General features: G+C 42.7%; 1 protein-coding gene across 2 annotated transcripts in view; it reads left to right on the top strand.

Moving 5' to 3' along the window:
- The window catches only part of TUT7 (terminal uridylyl transferase 7), a 3,176,298-nt gene that overhangs the window by 2,094,411 nt on the left and 1,057,128 nt on the right, over positions 1 to 24,759 (top strand). For both annotated transcript variants that reach the window (XM_044064191.1, XM_044064190.1), the window contains exon 15: positions 21,126 to 21,212. In XM_044064191.1, coding sequence (XP_043920126.1) covers positions 21,126 to 21,212 — 87 coding nt within the window. The remainder of the gene's footprint in view (positions 1 to 21,125; positions 21,213 to 24,759) is intronic.

Raw genomic sequence — 24,759 nt, 5'->3', positions numbered from 1 at the left:
CTGTGCAGCATACCTTGATAGCTTTTAAACCCCTTCTCTCTCCAGGGGTTCTCCTTATCAAAACAGACAACACCACTGTGATGTAGTACATCAACAAGCAGGGAGGGACTCACTCATACCCTGTATGCAGGCTGGCCATGACCCTTTGGCTCACAGCCTCTTCCATGCAACTACACCTTGTTAGCACAATACCTACTAGGCTCTCTCAACTCTCTGGCAGACCAATTAAGCAGAAATCTTCTGGACCCACATGAGTGGCAACTCAGCAAAAGTACCTTCACCCTAATAGCTCAGAAATGGGGAACCCCAAAGGTCGACCTCTTTGCCTCCCACACCAACCATCAGCTAAACAAATTCTGCACCAGGGAGTATCACTGCATGGCTTGGAAAGTGAATGCCCTGTCCTTCCCCTGGGTCAATCTATCGGTCTATGCCTTTCCTCCCCTACCTCTCATCTCCAGGGTACTTCTCAAAATAAGGGAGGGGAAACCAAGGACCATTCTCATAGCTCCAGACTGGCCCCAACAACACTGATACCCCTTGCTGCCCAGCCTGTCCCCGCTGCCTTCTTGGCATTTTCCTCAGATTCCAAACCTCCTGACCCAGAGGGAAAAGGAATTCATGCATCCCCAGTTGCAGACACTCAGTTTGGCAGCTTGGCATATTCCCTAACCCCTAACCAATATGCCAGCCTCAGTAAACAGGTTCTGGATTTTATCCAGGAAGGCAGACATCCTAGCACCAGAAAGTCTTATGCAGATAAATGGAAAAGGTTCTGCACCTGGATCCAGGCCAAGGGAGCCAATACGGCACAGCCCTCCATCCCTCTCATCCTGGGTTACTTAGCTGACCTACTACACAGTGGCCTCTCTTTCTCCTCTATAAAAATTCATGTCTCTGCTATTTCTACTCATTTTCCCACAGAGCAGCCTCTTTTTCTCACACCCTTTGATCAAGCAGTTCCTCAGAGGGGCTAACAACTTGATGCCCCCCCCCCCCAGAAGGGCACCAACACCAGCCTGGGACCTTATTTTTGTCTTGGAAAAGCTCACCCTGCCCCCTTTCGAACCAGCTTCTTCAGCAGAGCTAAAATTTCTCTCCTGGAAGACAGCATTCCTTCTGGCCATCACTTCAGCCAGAAGAGTCTCTGAGCTGCAAGCACTCATGGCTGTGGAACCCTTCATCATCTTCCAGGCAGACAGGGTATCCCTCAGAACTAACCCATCTTCATGCCCAAGGTGGTGTCCAGTGTGGCTCTCAACCAATCCATTTATTTGCCCACCTTCTTTCCTAATCCCCAGAACAGGGGGGGAAAGGATTCTTCACTCTCTAGATGTGCACAGACCGCTCAGATTCTATCTGGACAGGACTAAATCCTTCAGAAAGTCTGATGAATTGCTGGTTAGCTTTGCTACAGGGGCAGAAGGCAAAGCCATCTCCAAGCAAGCCATTTCCAAATGGATAGCACACTGCATCCATTTCTGCTACAAACAACATGGAAAGCCTCCCCCAAGGGGGTCAGGGCACACCCCACCAGAGCAGCCTCAACCTCTGCAGCTTTCCTCAGAGGAGCACCCACCAGGGACTTCCTGTAGGCTGCCACCTGGATATCTGTTCACACTTTTACCAAGCATTACCACCTGCCTGTCTTCTCCAAATCCAGGGCAGGGTTTGCCTCTGCAGTCTTGCAGGGCATCCTAGCCAGCCCCTAGTTTCATTGACTGCCTCCACCCATTTCCTCAGCTTTGGGAATCTACCCAAATGTGATGACTGCAACAGTGAAACACGAAGAACATAGTACAGTTGTGTACACTTACCATAAATGTAGATGTTCGAGTGTATTAACTGTTGCATTCCTGGTTTCCCTCCCTCCAGCCCCCTTATTCTTTTTCATTACTATTCTTCCCTGTTGTTCTCTTTTCCTTACAAGGGACATATTGGTATTTATTTTCCACAGGTGGGGTTCTTCCACTAGAACCTGGCCTCCTACTTTGGAGGCTCCTGTCAAGTTAGGGCAAGAAAAACTGATGTAATGGCATCAGCTGCCTTAATTTGTACTCCTGGCGACCTGACATCAGTCCTCAAGCAACAGCAACTGACGCAGAAATACTAAGTCTCTGGTATTCGGGACGGCTAAGGGCTACCCTGGCAGGGATAACCCAAATGTGATGACTGCAACAGTGAATACAGTCGAACATCTACATTTATGGAAAGTGTACACAACTGTACCCCCCCCCCCCTTAAAGTAAATTTTTTTTCCTTAGGTTCTTCAGCTTTGCTCACTGCAAGAGTCAAAGAACCAGTGCCATTTATTAAAGAGGCAAATGCTTCTATTTCAGAATGCTTCTTTTATCAAAGAAAGGGCCTTGTTAGTGACCAATTTTAAATCTTTCTGTCCTATTTGTGTCTCTCCATTACCTGCCACTTTCAAACATGTTTACAGTAGTTTATAGTAGACTGAGTGGCACTTTTCTTTTCTTACATATTTGGAATAATTGCTCATCTTTCCAGTGTCTCCTTCCAGATGTCACGAGTCCTTAATTTGGGTTTTAACACTTCTGACCAAACTGGAATGCACCCCAGGCGATGGTGAATGAACCTTCATTGACCACTTCTTTTACCTCAGACAACTCATTTACCTCTCCGTTGTCCTCTGGTATAGATCTTTCGGCCATTATGAACTGGTAGTCAACAACATTCTCTTCATCTGTTCCAGTGTCAGGACCTCTTCACACCAGATTATCTTATAGGATGTCTTATAGACACTCCACAGCAAAGTTTTTTGATGGAGGAGAAGATGGAGTTTTATCTGGAAACCTTCCTGAGCTTCTCTTCTCGGTTTAGTGTTGGACTTTGGCTAGAGAGTTTCTCAGGATTCAGGAGCTCATGGCTTCTATGTTTCTCATGATTACTCTGTCTAGGTTGTATGTAAGAAAGGATCCATGGTATCTTTAAAAAAAATGGATCCAACATTTGCATTATTCAAATATTCATCCTGGGCATTGTTTTAATGGAACTGTGGAAATCAAAAATGCAGTCAGTTTTGTCCTTCCATTTTCTTCATAGCCTCCAAATTAATCCATACTGACAAACAACTCAGATATCCCTTGAGGGCAATTCTTATGAGGGTAAAGGTGCATGGACTGTGGGTTTCTTCAAGCACACTGTTTTGAAAAAAGATATGTACTATGACCCATACCTTTTAATATTTTTCATCATCTGTGGTTCTCTGGACGTCACCTTATTACAGACAACCCTATAGTGATGTGTGGTACTTCAAAGTTGGCAGATACAAAGTCATTCCCTGTATACAGGCTGACTACCTGGGAGTTAATCAGCATTCCTTAACCCACCAAGCATATTACATTTTTCATAACAAAATATAGTCGCAGACAAACTGAGCAAGACCAGGACAGACTCTCACAAATGGAATTTGAATGATGGTGTATTCCAGGTATTGATTCAGTTCTGGTGAGCACCTGAAATAGATTGTTGGCCTTGTTTCAGAACAAACAACTTTATACATGCTTTTTTTAAATTCCTTTACAGGGCAGTGTTTCTTTATGTATTAAAACCTAATTTTGTGGCTTCAGAAGGACTCTCTAAAAAGTATTTGTGGTGACACCCTTTTTGGCCCAGGCAATATTGCTACTTCCTTTTTATGGAATTGCAAAGGACCGTTGCCACTAACTTCCTCACTATTTGTATCTACTTCACACGACAGAAGGAGTTTCATACACCCCAGTCTAAAACATCTTAAATCATCTGCCTGGATTCTGATGCCTTTTAAGCACCTGTTTTAGAGGATGGCAGCAGGTACTAAAGGAGACAAGAAATTCTGCTAGTAGAAAATCTTATCTTGATATGTGGAAAGAATTGTTTTAGTTGGTGCCAACCCAGTAACCATGGCCCTATCTGAGATTTACCACTGGTGCTCAAATACTTGTGTGAGTTATTAGCCTCTGGCCTTCATGCTGCTTTGTCAAGTGAGAATGGAAAGGCAGTGTACAAACGAGTAATGAGAGGGCATCTGTATGACTCACAGGTATTTACTAAAGTCTAGACAGTTGAGAATTTTTTCTTGGAAGTGTTTGCATATGTATTTTTATTCCCCAAGTAGACTTCAGAGAATTTTTCCACCTGTAAATAGCAAATGCTGAGGATATAATGGGGAATAGAGGGGTAATTGTGAACATTTTTGGGCATGCAATAAGTTGGAAAATTTTAAAAATTTCCTCGAGTGCTTTGCCAGAAATGTTGAGAGAACAACTTATTGTATCTTGTCCAGATATGTAGTAAGCCCCTATTAAATGTAATGCTGTTGGCTGCCAAAAAAGCAATTGCTTGAAAACAGAAGTACTGAATTTCTTAAAGGCAACAAAAGAATTGAAGGGAGGAACTTTAGAAAAGGAAAGGAGAAAATTGCACAGAAACAAATGGAAATTATGGGAGCAGCACATGCAGAATATTGTTCAGGAAATTAGTAAGATTTAAGGCAGGACCTTAATGTATATAATGTCTGACTGACTTATTGTTAAAGAAAGGAAACATGCATGTATAATGCACGAAAATAATGAATGTTTACAACAGTTTGATGTTCATCGTGTTTCACTGTTGCAGTCATTACACTTGGGTTATCTTGCTGGCAGGCGACCTGTAGCCGGCCCGAGTTCCAAAGTCTTGGTCTGGCGTCGGTTGCTGTCGCCTCTTCCCTGATGTCAGTGCGCCAGGGGTATAAATGTTGCAACCGATGCCATTTTCTTCAGTCTTTCTTGCGGCGTGGTGCCCGAAGCATAAGCAGTTCGCAAGTGCCGGTCGGCCGACTCCTGAGATTTTCAAAATTGAATTTCAGAACCGAAGTCTTCAATAAAGCTAAGTACCCAGTTGGGGAAACTTTTTCTTGCTCCAGACCGATGTCAGTAAAAGTTAATAATTGAGCAAATACCTCATAAGGACTTTCACTCTTACTGCATTCTTTGCCTGGGCCCTGACAACGACGTTACTAGTTGTCGGTTTTGTGCTCGATTCAATAAACGCACTATTAAACGTCGGTTTGATTTTGCTTTACATTATTTTGGATGGAGATTTAATTATATAATGCCGTCGGAACAACCGACGACCGCAATGTATAAAAATACAAAGACAAAAAGACAGGCATCCGAGGTCCAAAACCGACGACAAAGCCTCTTCCAGTCGCCGGTTCTCAGTGAGGTGCTTTTGCAGCCCCTGACACCCGCTACCTGAGAGCCACAGGCTGCAACTGACAGCCACATGGAGACACCGAGGCCTGTGGAAACTCAAGGTACTGGGCCTACGGAAAATATACCCTCAGATGGGTCCAGAGATGCTGAGCAGGCACTGGCTTCTGAGGGTGTTTTCAGACCTTCACAGCTTACAATTAAACGTACTACAGCAGCAAAGGCAAAGTCAAAAACTCCATTAAAGGCAAAGAAACAAGTGCAGCATTCTCCAGAACAGTCATCCATGCCAAAGAAACAGATGCTTAAAATGGCCGAAGACCTTAGTACTTTAATCAGGGGCTCCCATCCCCCTCCTGATAAAAGGCCTAGGCAAGACACTGATTATAATTCCTCTGATCAGGTTTTCATTTCTTCTGACTCTTCCTCTGACCAGGGCTATTCTCTCCCTCCCTATGAGGACTCTGATGCTAAAGAGTCCATTCCTTCAGCCTCACCGCCTGAGGATTACTCTTTTGGGGAAAACCTACACACCATGAGGGAGCATTTCCATTGGGAGAGCCAGGATTACTCAGAATCCAAGAAAAGGCTCAGAGATTTCCTTCTATTGCCTCAGCACAGGCCCTTAGCTATCCCCCCTGTGCTTGATATTGTTGATGATGTTTTTTCTGAATCCAGTCTGTCTCCAGATTCTTTACCCCCTGCACCAGTAAAGCCAGACAGGGACGACAGGGTCCCTGACTCTCATAAATTTCTTTACAAAAACCCCACTGCAGACCCAGAAACAATTTCTCAGGGTCCTAAAGGGGTTAAAGCCTCCACTGCCAAAAATCCTGTCCCCTCAGATAGGGATTTCAGAGCTCTGGACAGATGGGGGAAAAAGTTTACACTTCTGCTACCTTGGCTGTAAGAGCCTTAAACTGTCAGTTTCACATGCTTAAATATCAGCAGTATCTCATGTCATTGTTAAAGCAGAAAATGGTTACAAATATAGAAGGTCCTGACACTAAAGAAATGCAGGATTTATTGCATGCAGTTGAACAAGTGGGAAAGCATACACTGCAATGTGGTTTTGATTCTTTGGAGGCTTCTTGCAGAGCTGCAGTTACAGGCTCAGTTATTCGAAGACATGCTTGGTTGAAAGAACAAAGTTTACCTGACCATGTTAAAATGAAATTGTTGGATGCTCCACTACAGCATGATACTTTGTTTGGTGTTAAGGCAGAAGTAGTGTTAAAGAAAATGGAGGATAAAGCAAAGTCAATGCAAACTGTGAAAGATTTCTTACAGGTTCAGCCACCTAGATTTAGCAGAAACTGGCCTTCAAAAAATTGGTCCTTTCCAGTGTCAGACAAGCCACAAAGAAGCAGATACAGACGCCCAAGAGGCAGATCTCAGCCCCAAGGCTCCTACAGACCTAAGCAATGGGGTGCTTCAGCCCCCAAAGGAGGAGAAGACAAATCACAACCTTACAAGAAACAGTCACAATGACTTCCCTCTCCAAATGCCGAGCTCTTACCAGTTGACAGCACCCCTGGGGGTAAGGTAGCTCTTTTCTCAAAAAATTGGCACATGATCACCCAAGACCAGTGGGTGATGAATATAGTTTCTCAAGGGTACAGGTTCCACTTCCACACGCTTCCAAAACCAAAAGGTATGCCAAACCTGCCACAAAACCAATGGGCAGAGGCACAAAAAAACAGATTGCTGCTCTTATGGATATGGGAGCTATTCAAACAGTTCCACAAGAAGAACAGGGCCAAGGTTTTTACTCATGACTTTTCCTAGTACCCAGAAAGGACAAAGCATGGAGACCAATACTGGACCTGTCAATCCTAAATACTTTCCTGGATGTTCCAAAATTCAAAATGTTAACACTACAACAACTCTTGCCCATGCTGGGCAGAGAGTCTTGGCTAGTTATTTTGGATCTCAAGGAGGCATACCTGCATGTCCCAATCAGGCAGTCGTGCAGAAGATAACTCAAATTTATAGCAGGCTCAATGCATTACAAATTCTCTGCACTGCCCTTTGGCTTATCTACTGCGCCCAGGGTCTTCACAAAATGCCTGGCATCAGTAATTGCATTTTGCAGACAAAAAACAATTCAAATATAACCCTACTTTTATGACTGCCTTATTCAAGCAGACAGCAAAGACATTCTTCTAAAGCATCTGGCATTTGTAAAAAGATTGCTAATTTGCCTAGGGTACACAGTAAACGAAAAGAAATCAAAACTAGTGCCCTCACAAGAGATAATATTCCTGGGTGCAGGCTTAAATACAACTACCCAGATGGCTTATCTCATGCCAGACAAACAAAGGCAACTGACTCATTACTTTCAAATGATGGCAACAAAGACCCAGCTCCCTGCAAGAAAAATTCTGCAGGCCCCGGGTTTCATGACATCTTGCATTCTACTAATTCCATATGCCAAACTGCATATGAGGAAACTACAATGGTATCTAAAAAGTGTTTGGACTCAGCATTGTCACATCCTAGAGACAATTATACCCTTGATTCCCTGCCTACAACAGGAGTTTCGATGGTGGTCCCAGGCCTGTCACCACAACAAGGGACAGCCTTTCACCTTACCTACAGCCAGGCAAACAATAACAATGGATGCATCAGATTATGCCTGGGGAGCACATATGGCAGGAAAATGCACATCAATCAAAAAGAGATGCTAGCTGTACAGAATGCCCTGACAGCCTTCAAGGACCTAATACATCCAGGACAATTATTAATAAAGATGGACAGTACCACAGTTATGTGGTACATAAGCAAGGGGGCACACATTCCTACCCCCTTTGCAGACAAGCCATGACTTTGTGGAACACAGCACTGACCTACCAGGTACATCTGCAAGCACAGTTCCTGCCAGGAACAAAAAATGCACTGGCAGACAAACTAAGCAGAAATCTCATGGATCCTCACGAATGGACGCTAAACCCACAAGTGTTCAACATGATAACAAGGGAATGGGAACACCCAGACATAGATCTTTTTGCATCCCCTCACAATTACCAGTTACAGAAATTTTGCACAAGGATTTATCACTCTCAAGCATGGAAAGTGGATGCTCTATCTTTCAACTGGAAAAACCTGACAGTCTATGACTTTCATCCGATGTCTCTTCTCACCAAGGTGCTTCTAAAAGTCAGACAAGAGATGCCAAAAATGATCCTGATTGCCCCCGACTGGCCACGCCAGCACTAGTACCCAATCCTAAAGATTTTGTCCCAAGGCCCACCTTGGCCTCTCTCTCAAATCCCTCATCTTCTGACACAACAAAACAATCTGATTCTGCACAGTCAACTCAGAACCTTAAACCTGGCAGCATGGCAGATAATGTAGCCACTCAGACTGCACCTCTCTCTAAAGCTGTTATGGATGTAATTTTGGAAGGCAGGAGACCCAGCACTAGGAAATCTTATGCGGACAAATGGAAAAGATTCTGTGCTTGGAACCAGGCACAAGGACTCAACCCACTGGTCCCTAATATGCCTCAAATTTTACAATACCTGACTGAGATGTTGGACAAAGACCTATCTTTTTCTTCTATTAAAATCCATGCCTCGGCCATTTCAGCTCATTACAATACAGATCCTCCTATTTTTTCACATCCTCTACTACGACAGTACCTCAGAGAGGCAAAGAATATAAGACCCCCTAGGAGAGCACCAGTACCTACTTGGGACCTCAATTTTGTTTTAGAAAAATGAACACTGCCTCCTTTTGAACCAGCCAGCACAGCTGATCTAAAATTCTTGTCATGGAAAACTGCTCTGCTCCTAGAAATAACTTCAGCAAGAAGAGTTTCAGAGTTACAGGCATTGATGGCTGTGGAACCTTTCCTCATTTTTCACCAGGACAGGGTTTCTCTAAGGACGAACCCAACATTCATGCCAAAAGTCTCCAATGTGGCCTTAAACCAAACTATTCATTTGCCCACTTTCTACTACTCAAATCCCCAGAATAAAGGGGAAAGACTTCTGCACTCTTTGGATATACACAGGCAGCTACGATTTTACTTGGACAAAACAAAAGCTTTCAGAAAAACTGAGCAACTGTTTGTAGAATATGCTGCAGGATCACAAGGAAAACCTATTACAAAGCAGACAATTTCCAAATGGATAGGACACTGCATCCGCTTCTGTTATGCACAACATGGCAAATCTGTGCCTAAGGGCATTAGGCCTCATTCAACCAGAGCAGCAGCCACTTCAGCAGCCTTCCTCAGAGGGGTACCAACCAAAGACATATTAGAAGCTGCCACCTGGAGCTCAGTGCACACTTTTACCAAGCACTACCACCTACCTCTCTACTCCATATCCAGAGCAGGCTTTGCCACTGCAGTTCTGCAGGGCTTATTAGCCTCGCCAAATGCAATCTAGACCCAGCCACCCTACCTCAGCTTTGGGATTCTACCCAAGTGTAATGACTGCAGCAGTGAAACACGATGAACACAGTACAGTTGTGTACCTACCATAAATGTAGATGTTCGAGCGTCTTCACTGTTGCAGTCCTGGTTACCCACCCACCATCCCCCTCTTTGCTGGGACTATTCTGTACTTCTCTACTCTATACAACCTATGTGGTGTATTTGCTTTTAGAAGAAGGAAATGTTTATAGTACTATATGCATGGTTGTTTGGCATATTTTTATCTTTACAGCCTTCATATCTGGGGGCACCTGACATCTGGGGCAAGAAAAACTGAAGAAAATGGCGTCGGTTGCAACTTTTATACCCCTGGTGCACTGACGTCAGGGAAGAGGCGACAGCAACCGACGCCGGACCAAGACTTTGGAACTCTGGCCGACTACGGGTCGCCTGCCAGCAGGATAACCCAAGTGTAATGACTGCAACAGTAAAGACACTCAAACATCTATATTTATGGTAGGTACACAACTGTACTTTTTCTATTCTGTTAATGTATGTGTACCTGTGTCATTTCCTGTTACATATACTATGCCATTAATCTGGATAAAATAATATAGTTATGCTGTGTGAATGTTTGTATGTGAAGATTTTCAGGAGATGGTTCTGAACTTGAGTCCCTTATTTATCCTGTCTTCAGAACAGAGTCCCTTGGGTACCATGTCTTCACCCCCTTTCAAACATGCTTGTATTGTTGGATCTGTGTTTTGAAACTAAATGACTAATTCCATCTTTAGATTTTGCCTTTCTGTTGTATGTGAAAGCCATTAGACTTGATAGTGGAACTTGTGTTTTGGTCTGACCACTTCCTGATCCTGTTTTCAGTTAGATTTCATGCACAGTAGTCACATCAGTTTTGAAAATCAATCTGCTCTGCTTACCATGTCAAAAATAGTTACCAAGATAAACTCCAGAACCAAAACACAACAGTGAGGAAGCGAACAGCTAGTACCGAACAGATTTATTCTCACCATGTCACCCTGGAACTTTTATAATCTGTAATGTTTAATTTTCTTCCAAAGAAAGGCAACTCTAATAATCAAATTCCAAAACCAGCAAATAAATAAGTTATAAATAAAACGCATATAAAAGCAAAAGCAACTTGAATTGACCTGAAGAAGCATGTTTATGTGAAAGCTTGTGATTCAGTGCTGTGTATATTCTAGTAAAGTTTGCTAGAGATGCCACTTTGTTCTTCTTGAGCCGATTTTGTTTTTTTATGCTTATTTCCTTCCAGGAGATGCATTACTTTTAGTGTGCAGTAGGTCTCTATCCTTAGAATTAGATTCTGCTGCTGTAAGTTATGTTTGCCTTGTTCTTGTTGGAGGAGTGAACCTTGGTTTGACAGTGAGCTCCTTCTACTCTGATGGAAAGGGCACAGATTAGAGTGTTGGTGTTGTCGAGCGACAGGCTTGATTTAGAGGAATATTATTATACCACTTATCGTACAGAAATCACTCATTAAAAAGTGGCTTTTTATCTAGGGAGATCTCTGCAGTGTCAAGTTGAGCAGTCACACACTTAGGTGGTGGAAGGGCTTTGTAGCCCAGTGTTGTCTTATCAATAGAAGGGCCTTATCTTTTACTGAATTAAAATCTAGTTGTCAACTTCTCTTACAATATTATAGCCATCAGATCTGCTGTTCTCTTACTGAATCCAGTAGTGTTTTTATGCTGGCATGTCCTCTTCCATCTTCTGAGATTGTGTTTGATGTTTCTGATTACAGTGAGTTGCTGACTATTGTCTCAAGTATGCATCTGGCACATTGACATCTAATTGTGCAAATGCATTAAAGGCAAAACACTGTAGGGGTTACATTTGAGTGAAGAAATGTAGAATGAAAGCCAGGTTGTGTAGTATGCAATAATGTTGGACTGATGGGGTTACGGTCAGTTTGTAGTGCTACACATTGGAGTTTCCTACTTTTTCTTTTTCTGAAAAAGTTGCTGCAGATACTGCTGTTTTGTTAAATATTAAATGAACTAGAGAGCTGCACCTATGTGTAGATTTCAGGTGCATGGCATTTGAGAGGTGTGGACAGTAGTGATTCACACTGCTTTGGCTATTTTGTCATTTGTTTCAAGTTGGTGTGGCCATGGAGTTTGTATATTTATGTTTGGTGGGGGTGTACAGGGGGCTTGCCCCATACAAAAACACTTTATTTATTGATTTTTTTTCTGTGATTGATGTTTTAAAGTTCAGTCGTAGGACCAGTCTATTATGTTTATTTCAGTGTTTTTTAGGCATTTTGTGTTGGTTATTTTGGATGTTCTAAACTACTTGGCATAATCATCTGACATATTGCATATTGAGTCCTTGTTTATCAAGGCTGGTTATTAGTAATCTCAGTGTACTGGAGTTAATGATTTTTTTCAAATACTGGATATGGTCATGAGATCAGGGATTTTTTTCTGTGGCCTTAAAGGAGAATTTTGGCATTCATACTCTCAAGAAAGCTACTTTAGATCCTAATGTCATCCAATCTGTAACCTTCCATTTCTAGAAAGGGTTATTGAGAATGTTGTCTGTAAGCAGCTTTAGAACCACCAGTGGGGTCCTAGACTTATTTTAATCTGCATTTTGCATGTGCGTTAGTACAGGAACTGCTCTTTTCATAGATTCATAGGTACTAGGCTAATGGCCTTGGAGCCTTTATAAGCCTAGCCCATAGAAGTGCCTTGGTAGATAAAAATATTTTTATGGCCAGGGACCAACAATGCTAAGTCAGTATTTGTCCTTTGCAATTTCATGGTAGCATTTGATACTGGTTGACCATAGCCTTTTGACTGAGTAATTGCAATCTCACTCTGGTGTCTCTTCCATGATCATAGGGTGGTTTGCATCTCATCTCTCTGGCCATTCTCAAAAGGTCTTTTGTGGGCTAAATTTATTTTTGTCCTATCCTGAAATGTGGTGTACCACATGACTGTATCTTAGGTGTGCTATTGCTTACGGTGTATGTGGTACCATTAACAGATCTTATTCGGGAGAGAGGATTGGCATGCCATAGTTATGCAGATGATCCTCAGGTTTACCTATGCTTTCCCCAACATGAGATCGATGGCAAATGTGTATTCCCTGGCATGACAGTCTTGAAGCCATTCATTGTTGGCTTTCAGGTAATCATTTGAAACTGAACACTTTCAAAACATTGGCTGTTGCAGTTCCTGCCACTTTGATGGAGACCACATACCTCATCTTCCTAGCCTACTCTTCTGTGATGAAAGTAAGCCTGAATCTGTTGAGAAAGTGTGCAGTATAGAACCCAGGCATGGCTCTGAACCACCTAGGTTTATCAAAGCTGATGTCCTGCAAACAACAGAAAACTAATCATGTTCCATCCATTGCTAAGTGTCCCCACAAAGAATGGCCGGATATTACCCAGGGTTTGTGTAATGTACTTGTGGCTTTGAAGCCACCCCAGGGCTTCTCTTCCTGCTACTCCTTGGTCTTCCACTCCCTCCAAGAGGCCTAGAGATTCTGATTCCACAGATGAGGAATTGGATTCTGGAAATAAGTCCTTAGCCTATTCCTCAAAGATTTCTTCTCCCTTAGACTGTGGGTCAGAAGAAGAGGATTCCTTATGGCCCTGACTTTCCATTTGAAGAGTTATCCTTTGAGGATGCTGTAGTTTGCATGATGGAACATTTAAGTGGGACTGTTCCTAAGTGTCACAGACTCAGAAGAGATCCTTTAGTGCTTGCTGCTCTACTGGATACCTTTACAGCTGCTTCTTTAGCTCCTGTTTCCTAGCCTTTGGCCCCAAAGAAGCTAGACTGGTTCTGTGAGGTTTATGAGACCCTCAAATATTTCTAAAAGTGTCCTCCTTCAGACCCTATGATATCTGACTTTATGACAAGTCTTTTAAGCTTTTGTCCTCCTCCAAACTCCTTCCTTTGGACAAGTCCAGATTATGGAAAGGCTGGTAAAAAAAGTGTGTACTTCAGCTACCCTGGCCCTTAGGGCCGTTAACCATCATACCCATATGGTATGCTTTGGCTCTTTTGTCCCAGCTTGAGGGGGATTTTTTCATGCTTGCCTGACTCGGACAGTAAGATTGCTGCCCTTTCTTTGCTCAGCTCTACTTCTCAAGTGGCTCGTCACTCTATTAAATGCAAAGTACAGTTTTGTACCTACCATAAATGTAGATGTTCGAGTGTATACACTGTTGCAGTCATTACACTTGGGTTATCCTGCCGTCAGGCGGTCCCTCAGTCGGCCAGAGTTCCAAAGTCTTGGTCCGGCGTCGGTTGCTGTCACTTTTTCCCTGACATCAATGCACCAGGGGTATATAAGATGCAGCCGACACCATTTTCTTGCCCCAGATGTCAGGTGCCCCCAAAAAGGTAGGCAATGTAAATTGCTAATAAAACATATATAAGAAAAGCAATCAAAAACTTTCAGTTACCAGAAAATACTCCCCATAGGTAGCAAAGGGTAGAAGGCCTAGGTAAGTACCAGCAAGGAAGGAGGGAGGGTAACTTAGACTGCAGCAGTGTATACACTCAAACATCTACATTTATGGTAGGTACAAAACTGTACTATGTTCATCGTGTTACACTGCTGCAGTCATTACGCTGAGGTAGGGTGGCTGGTTCTATAAGGCATTAGGGGTGGCTATAAGGCCCTGCAGCACTGCAGTGGCAAAGCCAGCTCTGGATTTAGAATAAAGAGGCAGATGGTAATGCTTGGTGAAGGTATGTACAGAACTCCAAGTTGCTGCTTCCAAAATGTCCTTGGTAGGTACTCCTCTGAGGTAGGCAGTTGAAGTGGCTATTGCCCTGGTGGAATGAGACCCAATGCTGTTAGGTACAGCTTTCCCATGGTGTGTAGAAACGTATGCAGTGTTTTGAAATGTTTTTTCCCTGTGCTCCTGCAGCATATGCTACAAACAATTGCTCAGTTTTCCTGAAAGCTTTCGTTTTGTCCAAGTAGAAGCGTAACTGCCTGTGTATGTCCAAGAAATGCAGAAGTCTCTCCCCTTTATTCTGTGGATTTGGATAAAAAGTTGGCAAGTGAATAGTTTGGTTTAGAGCCACACTTGATACCACCTTTGGCATAAAAGTAGGGTTTGTTCTTAAAGACACCCTGTCTTGGTGGAAAATGATGAAAGGTTCCACTGCCATTAGTGCCTGTAATTCTGAAAATCTTCGTGCTGAGGTTATTGCCAGGAGCAGAGCAGTTTTCCAAGAGACGTATTTTAAGTCTGCTGAGTTAGCTGGCTCAAAAGGAGGTAAAGTTAATTTTTGCAAGATGAAGTTGAGGTCCCAAGTTGGAGTTGGTGCTCTACGGGGCGGTCTTATGTTTTTAGCCCCTCTGAGGTACTGTTTTAACAAAGGATTAGAAAAAAATTGGTGGGTCTGTGTTGTAATGAGCAGAGATGGCAGAGGCGTGGATCTTAATGGATGAAAAGGAGAGGCCTTTGTCCAGCATCTCAGTTAAGTATTGTAGTATCTGAGGAATATTTGGGACAAGAGGGTCAAGGCTGTGAGCCTGGTTCCAGGCACAGAATCTCTTCCATTTATCCGAATAGGCTTTCCTGGTGCTAGGCCTTCGGGCCTCCAGAATGACATCCATAACAGCTTTGGAGAGAAGCATTGCTTGCTTGACTAAGGAATCTGCCATGCAGCCAGGTTTAAAGTCTTGAGCTGGCTGTGAAGTATCGATTGTTTTGCTGAGTCAGAAGATGTGGGATTAGAGGCAAAATCCATGGTGGACCTTGTGCTAAGTTCTTTAAGATTGGGTACCAGTGCTGGCGTGGCTTGTCTGGGGCAATTAGGATCATCTTTGGCTTTTCTTGTCTGGCTTTTAGGAGTACCTTTGAAAGGAGAGGTAGTGGTGGGAAAGCATATACTTGCAGGTTTTTCCAGCTAAATGAGAAGGCATCCACTTTCCATCCTTGTGGGTGATAAGTCCTTGTGCAGAATTTCTGTAGCTGGCAATTCATTGGGGATGCAAACAGATCTATGTCCGGGCTCCACCATTTTTGTGTTATCATTCTGAATATTTGTGGATGTAATTTCCACTCATGCAGATCCATGATGTTTCTGCTTAAGTCGTCTGCCAGTGTTTTTTTCTCTCCTGGCAGGAATTGTGCTTGCAGATGAACTTGATAGGTCAGAGCTGTGTTCCACAAGGTCTTGGCTTGTCTGCAGAGGGGATATGAATGAGTGCCCCCTTGCTTGTTTATGTACCACATAACTGTGGTGTTGTCTGTCTTTAGTAGTAGTTGTTCTGGATGAGAAGGTCCTTGAAATCTATAAGGGCATTTTGTACAGCTAGCATCTCTTTTTGATTGATGTGAAGATGCCTTTGTTCTGCGGGCCACTTGCCCTGAATACATTTTCCTGCCATGTGTGCTTTCCAGGCGTAATCCGAAGCATCTGTTGTCAGTGTTTGCCTGGCTGTGGGTTGAGTGAAAGGCTGTCCCTTGTTGAGGTGACAGGCTTGAGCCCACCATCGAAACTCCCGTTGAAGGCAAGAAATAAGTGGTATTACTGTTTCCAAACTGTGACAGTATTGAGACCAGACACTCTTTAGGTACCATTGTAGTTTCCTCATATGCAGTCTGGCATATGGAATTAGTAGTATGCAAGATGCCATGTACCCCAAGGCCTGCAGAATTTTTCTTGCAGGGAGTTGGGTTTTTGTTGCCATCAATTGGAAATGTTGAGTCAGTTGTCCTTGCTTGTCTGGCGTGAGATAAGCCATCTGGGCCGTTGTATTTCAGCTGGCACCCAGGAATATTATCTCTTGTGAGGGCACTAGTTTTGACTTATTTTTGTTTACTGTGTACCCTAGGCAAATTAGCAATCTTTTTACAAACGCCAGATGCTTTAGAAGAATGTCTTTGCTCTCTGCTTGAATAAGGCAGTCATCCAAGTATGGGTAAATTTGAATTCCTTTTTGTCTGCAAAATGCAATTACTGGTGCCAGGCATTTTGTAAAGACCCTGGGTGCAGTAGATAAGCCAAAGGGCAGTGCAGAGAATTGGTAATGCATTGAACCAGCTAAGAATTTGAGGTATCTTCTGCAATTTTGTCTGATAGGGACATGCAGGTATGCCTCCTTGAGGTCCAAAGTTTCGAGCCAAGCTTTCTTGCCCAGCATGGGAAGAAGCTGCTGTAGTGTCAACATTTTGAATTTAGAGAAGAAAGATCCAGAATGGGCCTCCAGGCTTTGTCCTTTCTGGGAACCAGAAAGAGTCTTGAGTAAAGTCCTTGTCCTTGCTCCTGTGTTGGTACCTTTTGAATAGCTCTCATGTTCATGAGTGCTGTAATTTGTCTTTGAGCCACTGCCCATTGATTTGGTGGCAGATTTGGCATTCCTTTTAATCTTGGCAGAGTGTGAAAGTGGAACCTGTAACCTTGAGATACAATATTGAGAACCCATTTGTCTTTGGTGATCATATGCCAATTGTGACAGAAAAGTGCCAGTTTTCACCCCAAGGGGGCTGCCAAGGGAGAAGTGCTTGGTAGCTGTAGTGAGAAGTCATTGGGGCTGTTTTTTATAAGGTTGAGGCCTGTCTTCCCCTTCTTTCTGGGTTGAAGAACCCCATTGTCGAGGCCTGTAAGAACCTTGTGGTTGACCTCTGCCTCTTGGACGTCTGTATCTGCCCCTTTGAGGTCTGTCTGAAACTGGAAAGGACCAGTTTTTTGTTGGCCAATTTCTGCTAAATTGAGGAGGCTGAACCTGTAAGAAATCCTTCACCGTTTGCATAGATTTTGCCTTATCCTCCATTTTCTTTAATACCTCTTCTGCCTTAACTCCAAATAAAACATCCTGCTGCAAAGGTGCATCCAATAATTTTGCTTTAACTTGATCTGGTAAAGTCTGCTCTTTTAACCAAGCATGTCTTCTAATGACTGACCCTGTAACTGCTGCTCTACAGGGAGCCTCTAATGAATCAAAACCACATTGCAAAGTATGTTTTCCCACTTGTTCAGCTGCATGCAATAAATCCTGCATTTCCTTATAGTTAGGAAGATCTGAATTTGGAAGCATTTTTTGTTTCAACTGAGACATCAAAAATTGCTGATATTTAAGCATGTGAAACTGGCAATTTAAGGCCCTCATTGCTAAAGTTGCAGATGTATATACTTTCTTCCCCTATCTGTCTAATGCTCTGGAATCTCTGTCAGAGGGAACTGGATTTTTTGCTGTAGAGGCCTTTACCCCTTTGGGACCCTGAGAAATAGTTTCAGGGTCAGCAACAGGGCTTTTATAAAGGAATTTGTGAGTGTCAGGTACTCTGTAGTATCTGTCTGGCTTAACTGGAGCAGGAGGTAAAGAATCAGGATTTAAACTGGATTCAGAATACACATCATCCACAATATCTAACACTGGCGGAATAGCAAGGGGTCTGTGTTGAGGTAATAAAAGAAAATCTCTGAGCCTTTTCTTGGATTCTGAGTAATCCTGGCCCTCCCAATGGAAATGCTCCCTCATGGTATGTAAGGTTTCCCCAAAGGAGTAGTCCTCTGGTGGAGAGGCTGAAGGAATTGATTTCTCAGCATCAGAATTCTCATAAGGGGGTAAAGAGTATCCTTGGTCTCAAGATGAATCTGAAGAGATGGACACCTGGTCGGATGAGTCATAGTCTGCATCCTGTCTAGGCCTTTTATCAGGAGGAGGGTGGGACCCCCTGATCAGAGTAATTAAGTCTTCGGCCATTTTGAGCATCTGTTTCTTAGGCATGGAGGCCTGTACTGGTGAATGTTGAAGTTGTTTCTTTGTTTTTAAAGGGGTTTTAGACTTAGCAGAAGAGTTAATGGTTAACTGAGTAGGTCTGAAAACACCCTCTGAAGCTGCGGGTTGTTCAGCTGCTCCAGATCCCTCTGAAGGGTTAGTCTCGGTAGGCCATAAATCTGGTGTATCCGAAGGCCCAGCCATCTCCACGTGGGAGTCAGAGGCGGCCTGTGGTTCCAAAGAAGCGGTTGTCAGGGGCTGCGAAGGCACCTCGTTGAAAACTGGAGAACCGGCGACTGGCCTAGAAGAGGCTTTGTCGTCAGTTTTGGGCCTCGGATGCCTGTCCTTGTCTTTGCTCTTTTTGTGTATCCTGGTCGTCGGTTGTTCCGACGGCATAGTGTAATTGAATTTTCTGCCAAAATAATGTCGGGCAAAATCAAACCGACGTTTAATAGTGCGCTTGTTAAACCTAGCACAAAACCGACAACCTGTGACGTTGTGGTCTGGGCCTAGGCATGGGATACAATAAGAATGGAAATCCTTATGAGGTATTTGCTTCCCACAAGAAATACAATTATTAACTTTTACTGACATCGGTCTGAGGCAAGAAAAAGTTTCCCCAATGGGGTACTTAGCTTTGTAGAAGACTTTGGTTCTGGATTCAGAATGAAAATCTCAGGAGTCTGCCGACCGGCACTTGCGAACTGCTTTTGCTTCGGGCACCGCGCGGCAAGAAAGACTGAAGAAAATGGCGTCAGCTGCATCTTATATACCCCTGGCGCACTGACGTCAGGGAAGAAGCGACAGCAACCGATGCCGGACCAAGACTTTGGAACTCTGGCCGACTGAGGTACCGCCTGACGGCAGGATAACCCAAGTATAATGACTGCAGCAGTGTAACACGATGAACATCTGTGATGCTGGTGATGCATTATCTTGGGCTGCTGCTTCAGGTTCTGTATGAGGAGATATTTTTGGTTATACTTAACAAGCCTTACCTGATGATATTAAGGCTAAATTCTTGGATTTTCCTTTGGATAACCAGAATCATTTGGCACAGCTGTTGCAAAACTGTTTAAAACTTTGCAAGACAAAGGTAAGGTTATCAGGATTTTAAATATATTTTTGTTTCTCCTATCCCCAAATTTCAGAGAAACTATTCTTCCAAATCTGCTTTTTGTGCATAGGCAGTCTTTCCAACCTACTAGGGGCAAGAAGGTTTCTAAGCTTATGTTTTTGATAAGCCCAGTCAGACTTCTAAAGGCCAAAAGCCTTCTTTTTCTGACAAATGTGACTCCATCTGACATTCACTCTCTCTCCTTTTGGCCAGGATCTGTTATCCCTTAGGCTTTCCCTGTATCTACCTGTTTGGCAACAGATTACCAAGGACTCTTGGGTCCTTGCCATTACTCAACATGGCTATTTCATGGTATGGAAGCCCCTTCTCCTTTCTCAGGCCTTTCTCAGACTCCTCCAGACCAGCTTCCTCATTTTCCAGTTATCCTGCAAGATCTGTTGGAACAAGGAACTATTCAGTCTGTCCCATTTTCTCAGCTGACAACAGGTTTTTTATTCCTAGATGTTCCTGGTACCCAAGAAAGAAGGATCACAGAAACCTCTTCTAAACCTTTCCTTCCTCAACCCTTTCCTTTAAGGAGCCTTCTTTCAGGATGTTATCTCTTCTGATTCTGTTCCCTTTCCTGCTTCCCCGGGTCTTTCTGGATCTGAAGGATGCCCATCTTCATGTTCCCAGGGTCCTGTACAAGATTATGAAGGACTATCCCAAAATATTGCTGGTGACTCTCTCATGCCCAGACAGCATTGGCCCCCCTCTTTCACCTGTCCAGGGGCAATTATCATGTTACCTCACTGCACGGATCTTCTCACACAACACAAGGGTTCTTTCTTTCACCCGCATTTGTCTACGATTCAACTGAAACTTTGGGTGATAGAGCCCCTTTAGATACCGATTTAGCCTTCTTTAATTTTTTCGTATTGGGAACACACTTTTCTGGTCAAGGTTTTTTTTTTTTTTTTCCTGGATAAACATGTCCTTATTTTCCTGAGGTTGCTGTAATTCTTGTGCGGCACTTCAGTTGTGAGGATTTAGCACGGGTACATTACCTTTATGCTCTATGCCTGTGCAGGAGCGCACAGCTGACGTACGCTGCTCTAATAATATAAAGACTTTGGTATGCTGGTCAGACATTAGGCTATCCTTGGCAGGATATCCCACATGTCAGGAATACTGCAACAATGAAAAGTAGGACATCTACTGTTATGATATGATTTTACACAGCTGAACTTATTTCTCTGTTTTCTATGTAATCTGTTGTTTCATTTGTTTTATTGTATCTGGTGTTTTCTTGATAAAAGTAAATACATTTGAAGTTGAAAGTAATCAAATTCACATGGAGAGCTGACGTGCTAGACTTTGTCATTATTATAATTTTGTATTGCTTCAGCAGAAATATAATCTACTTAAGTAAAAAGGAGACTGCAGTTTTTTTAGCATACCCTTTAAAGGCATGGGGAAATGTTACTGGGAACAGGTGGGTGGAAGAAGACTGTCTGATTCCCATAGATGCTGGTACTTAGAATTTTTCTGTACTAGGCTGAGTAACTAAGGAATGAAGATCCCATTGGGTGCACAATTCTTCTAACACCCCTCTTAAAAGTTTGGATACACTGAGTACTGAGATAAAGCTTCAGAGTTTTAGATAATTTTTTTTTCAGAGGAGATTGATGAATAATGCATATTCAGGATGTTAACATATAATCTGAAATGTTTTTGACAGATGATTTTGCTCCTGACCCAGCTGAGGATCTTGCTCGTGAGTACATACGGCAAAACCTAGAAAATTTCATCAGACAGGAATTTCCAGGTAATTCTCTTCACTGTTAAATTCCTTATTAATTGTTTAATTAACTAGCTAGAAACATTCTTTTTTTTTCTGGACTTTTTTTTAAACTAAAGTCATTGTTGGTTGCAGAGTCACATCGGTTCTTCATAAAGGCCCACTGTGTGATGCATTTGAATCTTGCAAAATAGTTATCAACAAAAAGCATAAATAAATAAGCAGAAGTTGTGTGTCACACTGGAGAGTAAAATTAGCAGAGTTTTATAGAGGAGAAAGGAAAAGATGAAAGGAAAGAAGTTGTCCTTAGGATGTTGCAGAAGGGGTAGGTATAGATGACAGGAAATTTTTAAATGCCATATTTATGGAACAAAGTTATTGTAGTATGACTACAGAGTAGTATCATTCTGAAGGCTGTGTAAATACCAGGCCTTAGAGATTAGAACCTGTTCAAGAAGTAACAGGAGTGTACTTCATATTATAAGAAAGCAAAGGAAAGAGGACATTGGAACTTGTAGTGGTCAGCCATCTGAGGTACAAGTGATCACAAGATAGTGGTCAGCCGTGTGAGGTACAAGTGATCACAAGACCTTATTCGTTTCCGTTAGCTCAGTCAGAAGTGAAGGTTTCAACATAAGAAGAACAGTCTGATGAAATATTGTAAAAAAAAAAGTCTTTAATCTTCATATGAAAGAACATTGGGGAAGCAGTTCTTTTTTAGGAAATTATTATGCAGATCAAGTAGGTCATCAAACCTTACCACCTCAATGGTACAGAGGGATTGCGACCCAGGTGAACTATAATTTGGGAGTAACTATTAAAAATTCTAGAAAGGTGTATCCATTACCAACTCCTCTCCCATCTACTGTCCAACAACCTACTCTCTAAAACTCAACACAGATTTCGACCAGCCCATAGTACCACCACTGCCCTAATTAACTTCACCAACAACATAAACTCATACCGAAACTAAGTGGAACTCATCTCTGCCAGCTTCCTAGACCTATCCAAAGCATTCAACACTGTTTCCCACAATAAACTCCTATCCTCTCTCTCTCTGAACTCAGCCTTGATAACCTCACCTTGCAGTGGTTCAGTAGCTATCTAGACAACTGCTCTCAATCTGTCAAATGGCTCAACTCCCTGTCACCCCACTCCCAGTCAGATGTGGAGTTCCACAGGGAGTCAATACTTGGCCCCCTTCTCTTCAGCATCTTAACAAACCAACTCCACTTAGCAACCACAAGAGCCGATTTAGTCCAGTACGCAGATAACACTACTCTAATCTGCTCTGCACCCAACATCCATCTCCTACAAATCCAAGCCTAAGAATCCTTTTCAGAAATAGAAACCTGGCTAAACAATTCTCAGCTGATACTGAACCCTAAAAAAACACATCTAATGCTGTTCCACCCAATAAAGACTAATGACACCACCTTCTCCTTTCTCTCTGCCAATAAGACCCTCATCACACCTGTCTCTGAGGCCAAACTACTAGGACTTAACGATTTACCATCAACTTAAATACAATAAACACATATCCCTAACCAACTCCAAAGTTCACAAAAACTAGGATGCCTCTATTGTAGCAACAAGTTCTTAACCTCTGAATCCAGAACTGCTATAGCCAGAACTCATCTCTTATCAACACTATCTGCATCCCCAGCGCTAACAAATCTAAATAAAACCGACCTGACTAAACGTTCAACACACTACAACAAAATAGCTAGGTTTGCAACCAATGCTAAATCGCGCTGTCACCACTGCCATTCCCTACATAAGCTACACTGGCTAGAATTTCCAAACTTACTACGCTACCATCAGCTCAACTTAGCCCATCAAATACTATACCACCCTGATAAAACCCCTGCCCTAACAGGCCTCCTAAACTTCTATAGCATCATCAGGAAACTACGATCAAGTAACAAAGCCCTAATTGAAGTCATTCCATGTAAAACAGCTCAGGGGAATCTTTGTTCCCTTATGAAGTTGCAAAAACATAGAACATGCTACCCCCCCCAGACCTCAGGCTACAAAACCACACTACCACGTTCAAAAAACTCCTTAAAATGACACCTTTATGAAAACCACATATGTAACTGTAATGACCCTCCTTGAATCCACCCCGTCCTAGGTGTTATTCATTGCTGACTCTGATAAACACTATTCCACTAACTTTATACTCTACCTAGGCAAATTGTACATAGTATAAATATCCATTTTATTTGTTATTACTGAGAGGCCAGTTGTATATATGCTGTACTTAACGCTGACTTTACAAATGTACTGTGATCATATACTTCTACTACAACCTTACATTTGTTTAACTGTTAACCTTACTTACCTCCGCCCGCGCCATCATGCACCCACTTCAAAACTTTACTAAAAGCGCACCTAAAAACATGCTGGCTATGCCCTTGCAACTCCCATTCTAATATCACCCACCCCATCCACCCACTACCTTTCTTTCCACCCCACTAACTACCTTGATTATATCAAGCTTGGATGCTCATAAGCCTAACTACTTATTATACAGCAGGAACTTTTTATTGTAACAGTTGTTAATATCTCGTATGTACTTCGCAGATGATAAACATTCTAGTTGTTTACTGATGTACTATGTTCTTCATGTGTAGCTATATTTGTAATTAATTGCTATGTAAGTCCAATGTAACTACTGTCTGTATATTTTAACTGTGGAGCTTTTCTCCCCGGGCCTCCGCTGAAAATGGACCTACGTCCAGTCGGACACTACCGGTCAACAAATGTAAATAAATAAATAAATACTTGAATATGTTTTTTAAACTATTGTAAAACTTTGACTACTTTTTACTTATTTACTCTGTAACTTTGTGGAGCTTTTCTCCTCAGGACACCGCTGAAAATAGACACCTGTTGTCTAGTCGGATTATCCTGGTAAGCAAATGTTAAATAAATAAAAATAAACTAGTCAACCATGCACTAGAGGAGCTGCAGGGGAGGATGGAAATGACTCATCCATCCTGGTGGGGGGGGGGGGGGGGCAGCACAAATCTACAAATACCTAGTAGATGTCAGCTCACTAAGCACCTGGCATTGTAGGTTTAGAAGGATTCCCCTACATTTCATGAAGTGTTGACTGCAAGACTCTTCAGCCAGATGAATCAAGCCAATCAAAACTTAAGCCCAAAGAAATTCCAAAAAAGGATATGTGATGATGTCCTTTTCATTCACTCCTCACCTGAGAGGTTCACATCCAACACTCTGATCAAGTTTGGCTGCTTCTATCATATCATCAGATCCTAGAACTCTCGAGCTCCATTTACCCACAATGCCCCACCATCCTAATGTACTTCAGATCTCTTTTGCTACTATTAGGTATCAGATACAGATTCCGTAACTTGAGTCATTTACTACATCTTCTCGGAGATCCTCCAGTTTCAGAAGTAGATGTGGGCAGGATGTCCTAAGCAGACTGCCTCAAGGCTCTATCCCTGTATTCTGTCTCCTACAGGCTTTTGAGGGGGAGATCTATGCCTGACATACAGGGCATTGTCAGACCCCATTCTGATGGATGTCCTGTATATCCGCAAAA

The sequence above is a fragment of the Protopterus annectens genome, chromosome 2.part2 (assembly GCF_019279795.1).
Source record: "Protopterus annectens isolate FY-2018-M chromosome 2.part2, PAN1.0, whole genome shotgun sequence".
Taxonomy (NCBI): Eukaryota; Metazoa; Chordata; order Ceratodontiformes; family Protopteridae; genus Protopterus; species Protopterus annectens.
Note: the sequence above shows the minus strand (reverse complement) of the source record. Positions and strands in the feature narration are given on the sequence as shown.